Genomic DNA, 6683 nt, shown 5'->3' on the forward strand with positions numbered 1-6683 from the left:
ACTGGTGAGCGAGTCCTACAGCCGCCCGTCCTCTGGACATGGTCACCTAGAGCAGGACGATTGTGCGCTTCTGCCGGTGACAGGGATGGCCAAATTGGCATCCGCCCCAATCTCTGCCTCCTTGTGGAAAGTCCTGTACAGTTATAGTTTCCCGGTGCAGCCGGCGTACCGGCCACCGAGTATCACGGCATAGAAGCGGCGCAGCTCTGTTGTAAGGAGCATGTGGGTGGCTCTTAGAAGAGCCTTTGGTTCTATGGAGGATCAGCGCGATCACTTGCTCTTGCTCGTCTTGCTGCTCTCGGTCTTCTTGGGCAGCAGCACGGCCTGGATGTTGGGCAGGACGCCTCCCTGGGCGATGGTCACCCCACCGAGCAGCTTGTTCAGCTCCTCGTCGTTGCGCACAGCCAGCTGGAGGTGACGGGGGATGATGCGGGTCTTCTTGTTGTCCCGGGCGGCATTGCCAGCCAATTCCAGGACCTCAGCGGTCAGATACTCTAGGACTGCTGCCATATAGACCGGAGCGCCGGCGCCTACCCTCTCAGCGTAGTTGCCCTTGCGGAGAAGCCTGTGCACACGGCCGACAGGGAACTGCAGCCCTGCCCGGGATGAGCGAGTCTTGGCCTTAGCACGGACTTTGCCTCCTTGTTTGCCGCGTCCAGACATCTTGTAGCACAGGAAAGCAGAATTAGGATAAAACACTTTGAAAGTTGTGATAACGAGGAGGCGCAGTTCTGTTAATTTTTTATAACCTGCTGCTCGGCCCTCCTCTCCTCTAATTGGGTAGCTTTCAATCCCCCCAATAGAGGCCAGACTTGAGGAAGAACCAATGAGCGGCACTGGGCGTGGCTAAGACGCTCACAGGGGTCACATGTTTTGCTGCTCCAGTAGAACAGCAAGCAGACGGCGGTACTCATTTGCATGGCCCCGCTATAAATACCGCAGCGCTGGGAGGTGCAGGGAAACTGTTCTCTCTAGTTGGGAAAGTATTTTTACCTTATCATGCCTGATCCCGCCAAGTCTGCTCCAGCGCCCAAGAAGGGCTCCAAGAAAGCCGTGACCAAGACTCAGAAGAAGGACGGCAAGAAGCGTAAGAAGACCAGGAAGGAGAGCTATGCCATCTACGTGTACAAGGTGCTGAAGCAGGTCCACCCCGACACCGGCATCTCCTCCAAGGCCATGGGCATCATGAACTCGTTTGTCAACGACATCTTCGAGCGCATTGCAGGGGAAGCCTCCCGCCTGGCTCACTACAACAAGCGCTCCACCATCACCTCCCGGGAGATCCAGACCGCCGTGCGCCTGCTTCTGCCTGGAGAGCTGGCCAAGCACGCCGTGTCCGAGGGCACCAAGGCCGTCACCAAGTACACCAGCGCCAAGTAATCTGTTCCGTGGCCCGCCGTGCACGATCACCCCAAAGGCTCTTCTAAGAGCCCCGCACCCCGTCTACAGCAGAGCTGTCACCTTCCGGTTGTGTAGGGAGCATCATCGTTTGCTCCTCTGTAACAAAGGTCGGTTTGGTTACTTAGTCCCCTGCGTTGAACAACTCGTCTTTGTCTCTGTGTACCGGAGTTGTTCTCTGTCTATGTACTGGATTTGAGGAAATCTTCCCTGCAGCCCTACACAACTGTATCTCTGTCGGGGGTCGCGATGCTGATTGAGCTGCAGATTAGGGATACGTGCGGTGACCGAAGCCGCACTATGCAGACGCCTCCATAGAGGTGGGCGCTACGTGGATTCGGTGATGCAGCTGCGGACAATAAGCCATTAGAGAAGCGGCAGCGTTTTTGCCACCGAGGTACACGGAGCACAGTGCGGCCATGACTGGATTATGCTGTGGGGTGAGGTCGGCGTGGTGGCTACATGAGGCGGTCGACGTCGGAGGGGGATGCCGACCACAAGTAGCAGCTGTACTGGAGTGCTCGGAAGGCAGAAGACTACAGGGGATATGCGGGTCTGCGCCCTAAAGCAGCGGGGTGCACAAAGGGAAAGGGGTAGTAGGCAGACGACATGCTGGGGGCTGTAGTACATTGTAGTGAGTAGCGGAGGCAATCGGGGATGCCTGAAAATAAGAGCACTGGGGGTGCTAGGAAAGGGGAGGGGGACCAAGAGGAGAATAGCCTCACCTTCTCCAGCTGCTTATGTAGAGACGCCCATGCCCCTTTTGAACCCTTTTATCGAAGTTGCCATCAGCCACGTCCTCGGGCTGACAGTTCCACACTCTCACTGCTCTTACAATGAAGAACCCCCTTCTATGTCGGTGTAGAAACCTGAGGGGACCACAGTGACAGCGGAACCGGAGAGGAGATGGCAGTCACCAAAGTGGCAGCCTTCCCGGTTGCAGGGACCGGAGGGGAGCGAGAACCAGAGGGGCAGTGCACCGGCTACAGCAGCCGCATGGGGAACGGGGGCGGGGACCATAATGGAGCAAGGACCAGAGTAGCCGCGGCAGCAGGGTGAACGGAAGCAGAGACCATCGTGGCAGCGGCCGCAGGTGAACGGGAGCGGAGATGGCAGTCTGGCATGGAGAACAGCGGGCATCCCGGATTTCTCAGAGACCAACCTCTTCCCTAGATTAATTTAGTGCTCCGGCTATATCACCCAGGTCTCCCAGAGTCCCGCAATGGGAAATCAGTGCAGCACGCTGGGAGAGCTGGCTGCTATGACGGCAATTCTATGTAAAATAATGGCTGTGCGGGTCCCTAGGAGAGCTTGGTGCAATTTGCAGCACTTCTAAATGAGAGGACGCCTCCAATATGGTAGCACTACACGGATTAGCTGGCAGGCCGTATGCTTTAGTACAAGGAGGACATACACTCAGTGCGCCGCAGCCTGCTTCCTGGTAGAAGAGAAGATTCCCTGGCATTAGGGGTCATCATGGTGGGGGGTATTTTTAATAGAACGCTTAAATCTCTGTTATTTGCAATAACTGAAGTATGTATGTGCGCATCTAGGCATTTATTTACTTTGTCCCCGCCCCTCTCTCTAGTATTAGTAAAGACAACTCATTTTAATGATACAAAGACCTTGCGGGAAGGCGTCATGAGGGGAACACGGCTGACTATAGCATACGCAAAGAACAAAAATGGGCATAAAGTGTGATTCAAAGGGTTAAATGAGTTTGGCCACTAACAATGCCAACGCATAAGGGGTGATGGCAGGCATCCGATATAGGGCGGGTTACACGTATCAGAACAGATGGGCAATCAGGCAGCAGCGACCCCACACGAAGTTGTATTACAGCCTTTCCTTGGAAGAGGTGGGCGGCTCTGAGAAGAGCCTTTGTGTTATGGAGAAAGAGCAGAATTATTAACCTCCGAAGCCGTAAAGAGTGCGGCCCTGGCGCTTGAGCGCGTACACCACATCCATAGCGGTGACGGTCTTCCTCTTAGCGTGCTCGGTGTAGGTGACGGCGTCGCGGATCACATTCTCCAGGAAGACTTTCAGGACGCCGCGAGTCTCTTCGTAGATGAGACCGGAGATACGCTTGACGCCTCCCCTGCGAGCTAGACGGCGGATGGCAGGCTTGGTGATGCCCTGGATGTTATCACGGAGCACCTTCCTGTGCCGCTTGGCGCCGCCCTTCCCAAGACCTTTCCCTCCTTTACCGCGACCAGACATCTTCTACGTTGTAAGTAGAAAACAATTGCCAACTAGTTCAAGCGTCCTCCCTTAGCTACACAACGTGCGGACCAGATTGAAAACAGTAACCAATGACTACAGTTTAGGCGTTCCTATTGGGGCAATTACATGTTGGCCACGCCCCTCTCCTTGCTGATTGGTTTAACACAGAACCGTTTGGAATTTAGAATTTAACGCGTATTCTTACAATTCTCAACAGTTTCCCGGCCGGTTCCCAATCCCATTATGCGGTATTAATTAGTATAGTTTTGTGTATTGCTGTATTTCTTCGTATAATGAGATAATATCCACATAAATAGATCCTCAACACTAATCCCTTCCCGGCCCACAGGCACAGATAGATGCCTCATACGGACACGTTTGATCATCCAAGTTCATAACAGTCTGCCGGGGATTCAAATCTCTTTCTACTACATTTAAAAGATGAGAGAATGGCATTAATTGAGGAACTGACTAGGTCACTGAAGGGGTTAACAGACCACCTCCTGCTGACGACAGAACATTATAGGGGAGAGGCGGCGCCAGGGTACACCGCGCACAGGCTGGCTGTGAACCCGAGTTGGGGAAATGACAGCGGAGGACAGGATGCAGCTCGTTTGAGGAGGATTTGGTGGCTCTGAAAAGAGCCTTTGTGTTCCATGCGGTGCCCAGAGCAGATCTAAGCCCTCTCTCCGCGAATCCTGCGGGCCAGCTGGATGTCTTTGGGCATGATGGTGACCCGCTTGGCGTGGATGGCGCACAGATTGGTGTCCTCGAACAGTCCTACCAGGTAAGCCTCGCTGGCCTCCTGCAGGGCCATGACCGCTGAGCTCTGGAAGCGCAGGTCAGTCTTGAAGTCCTGGGCGATCTCTCTCACCAGGCGCTGAAAGGGAAGCTTACGGATCAGCAGCTCGGTGGACTTCTGGTAGCGACGGATTTCACGGAGAGCCACTGTACCTGGACGGTAGCGGTGAGGCTTCTTCACTCCGCCGGTGGCAGGAGCGCTCTTCCTGGCGGCCTTCGTAGCCAGCTGCTTGCGGGGAGCTTTCCCTCCGGTGGATTTACGAGCGGTCTGCTTGGTTCTGGCCATAGCTCTACTGTACAGATGCACACAGATGTGATATGATGGGAGCCGTAGAAAGAGCAGAGCCTTTATACCCTACTTGCTCTTCCCTATTGGCTCTTAGAAACAACGACCCCTACATCTCATTGGCTTTTTCAAACAAACCACTAGCCCGCCAAAACGCTTGATGCCCGCGACCAATCAGCAGTCGGCAGAGGCTGGCCCCACCTCACCCTATCAGGCCACTGCATGATACGTTCGGGTGTCTGTGAAATCATGTTCTCAGCTGCTTCCCTGCATTGATATGTCCGCAGAAACACGCACTCCACGCTGCACGGCAGTCTCCCCCATTAGAAGCTGCGCTGATTTTATGGGAAATGCATTAGGTCGGCGAGTCCCCTCCCTCTTCACACTCAGCCCGGCATCCATACACGCGTTGTATAGGTCACACTCCCCAACAGGAACAGGGATGATGCGGCGACAATGTCTCGTATTACTTCCCCTCTACAGCCTCCCCCTCGCTCCCTAGACTCCCAACTGATATGAAGTACCCTGTAGCCGCTATGGGGCCGCTGCTATCTAGAACAGAATCCGAGGCAGTGATAATACAGCTCTGCGGTGAGAAGGTGGCGGCTCTGAAAAGAGCCTTTGTGGGGTAAATGCATGGGCGGCTTCAGCTTATTTCTTAGCCGCACTCCTCTTGGCTTTAACAGCCTTCTTAGCCGGACTCTTGGCAGCTTTGGGTTTGGCCGCCTTCTTAGCCGGACTCTTCGTCACCTTCTTGGGCTTTGGGGCGGCCTTCGGCTTTGAGGCTTTCTTCGGGCTCTTGGCCACTTTCTTGGCGGCGGCCGCTGCAGGTTTCTTTGCTTTTTTCGGGCTTTTGGCCGGAGCCTTCTTGGGCTTTTTAGGAGATTTCGACGCTTTCTTGGCTCCAGCGGGCTTCTTGGGCTTGGCCGCAGACGCTGGCTTCTTTTTGGCCGGCTTGTCCTTAGTCTCCTGCTTCTTGTTCAGCTTGAAGGAGCCGGAGGCGCCGCTGCCTTTCACCTGGAGCAGGCTGCCCTTGGTGACCAGAGACTTGACGGCCAGCTTCAGGCGGCTGTTATTCTTCTCTACATCGTACCCTCCGGCAGCCAGAGCCTTCTTCAGGGCGGCTAGAGACACCCCGCTGCGCTCTTTAGAGGCGGACACGGCTCTGACGATCAGCTCCGACACGCCGGGACCGGAGGACTTCTTGCTTTTCTTGGCGCCCCCTGCGGCGGATTTCTTCGGCTGCTTCTTGGATTTGGCAGCCGGCTCGGCGGCAGGAGGAGCGGCGGCTGGCGCGGTTTCTGCCATTGTGTGCTGCGGTAATCAAATAGTAAAACTCTCCTGGAAGAGAAACTCTGAGAGCGGCGCTGGTGGCGCCTCTTATATGTACAGCGGCCGCGCTCTGATTGGCTCGTGAGCAGGCCCGTCCTGAGCTGCTATTGGCTGACACTGAGCACAGCTACTGCCTTATCCCATCCGGGCCTCCTCTCCGCTCCGTTCTCCTCTTGTGCTTCCCTGCCCGGGATAAGAGTCCGTCACCGGTCAGAACCGGACAGGAGAGCTCGCGTTCAACGTGACTCCTCACTCTCTGACATCTCATGCAACCGTTTATAGCCGCTGCTGGCGGAGGTTCCGGGGAGGAGCGGAGAGGAGGCCACGAGATCTTCGCCATAGTTCTCCCGATCTGCACATCTCCGTGTATCTGCGGAGATAAAACCGCTGCGGGAGCGCCTTCCCTCTATTCCCGGCCCTTGTCACCATCCCCGGGATCTACTCCACAATCCCCATCGTGCAGAAGCTGATTGCACAATGCGAGGACGACCTGGAGCTGCCGAGAGCCCAGAGGTGTAGCACAGGCTGCGCCTCCGCTCACTGCCAGCTCCCGGGTGCTGAATGTATACTGTATATACTGCAGACTGCTCTATACTGCGGCGCAATGTAAGATGAGGAAATCCAGTACCCCCCTGTACACTCA

At 55.4% G+C, this 6683-nt stretch overlaps 5 protein-coding genes across 5 annotated transcripts; 1 reads left to right on the plus strand and 4 right to left on the minus strand.

The window, feature by feature from the left end:
* Positions 1 to 254: 254 nt before the first annotated feature.
* On the minus strand, positions 255 to 663 carry LOC136582601 (histone H2A type 1-like). Its single transcript, XM_066583767.1, has one exon. The coding sequence runs from the start codon at positions 661 to 663 to the stop codon at positions 271 to 273; it is 393 nt and encodes a 130-aa protein (XP_066439864.1). The 3' UTR covers positions 255 to 270.
* A 336-nt stretch (positions 664 to 999) lies between these two features.
* On the plus strand, positions 1000 to 1407 carry LOC136582602 (histone H2B 1.1-like). Its single transcript, XM_066583768.1, has one exon. The coding sequence runs from the start codon at positions 1000 to 1002 to the stop codon at positions 1378 to 1380; it is 381 nt and encodes a 126-aa protein (XP_066439865.1). The 3' UTR covers positions 1381 to 1407.
* Positions 1408 to 3259: 1852 nt separating this feature from the next.
* Positions 3260 to 3618, minus strand: LOC136582615 (histone H4). Its single transcript, XM_066583779.1, has one exon. The coding sequence runs from the start codon at positions 3616 to 3618 to the stop codon at positions 3307 to 3309; it is 312 nt and encodes a 103-aa protein (XP_066439876.1). The 3' UTR covers positions 3260 to 3306.
* Positions 3619 to 4236: 618 nt separating this feature from the next.
* Positions 4237 to 4708, minus strand: LOC136582603 (histone H3). The gene has a single exon (XM_066583769.1). It carries the CDS (start codon positions 4706 to 4708, stop codon positions 4298 to 4300), a length of 411 nt encoding a protein of 136 aa, XP_066439866.1. The 3' UTR covers positions 4237 to 4297.
* Positions 4709 to 5359: 651 nt separating this feature from the next.
* On the minus strand, positions 5360 to 6016 carry LOC136582604 (histone H1B-like). The gene has a single exon (XM_066583770.1). The coding sequence runs from the start codon at positions 6014 to 6016 to the stop codon at positions 5360 to 5362; it is 657 nt and encodes a 218-aa protein (XP_066439867.1).
* Between the last annotated feature and the right edge of the window lie 667 nt (positions 6017 to 6683).

The sequence above is a fragment of the Eleutherodactylus coqui genome, chromosome 11 (genome assembly GCF_035609145.1).
Source record: "Eleutherodactylus coqui strain aEleCoq1 chromosome 11, aEleCoq1.hap1, whole genome shotgun sequence".
NCBI classification, from domain to species: domain Eukaryota; kingdom Metazoa; phylum Chordata; class Amphibia; order Anura; family Eleutherodactylidae; genus Eleutherodactylus; species Eleutherodactylus coqui.

Excerpts from the sequence above, each read along its gene's own strand:
- LOC136582601 (XM_066583767.1), bottom strand. The coding sequence starts at position 663 with ATGTCTGGACGCGGCAAACAAGGAGGCAAAGTCCGTGCTAAGGCCAAG.
- LOC136582602 (XM_066583768.1), top strand. The coding sequence starts at position 1,000 with ATGCCTGATCCCGCCAAGTCTGCTCCAGCGCCCAAGAAGGGCTCCAAG.
- LOC136582615 (XM_066583779.1), bottom strand. The coding sequence starts at position 3,618 with ATGTCTGGTCGCGGTAAAGGAGGGAAAGGTCTTGGGAAGGGCGGCGCC.
- LOC136582603 (XM_066583769.1), bottom strand. The coding sequence starts at position 4,708 with ATGGCCAGAACCAAGCAGACCGCTCGTAAATCCACCGGAGGGAAAGCT.
- LOC136582604 (XM_066583770.1), bottom strand. The coding sequence starts at position 6,016 with ATGGCAGAAACCGCGCCAGCCGCCGCTCCTCCTGCCGCCGAGCCGGCT.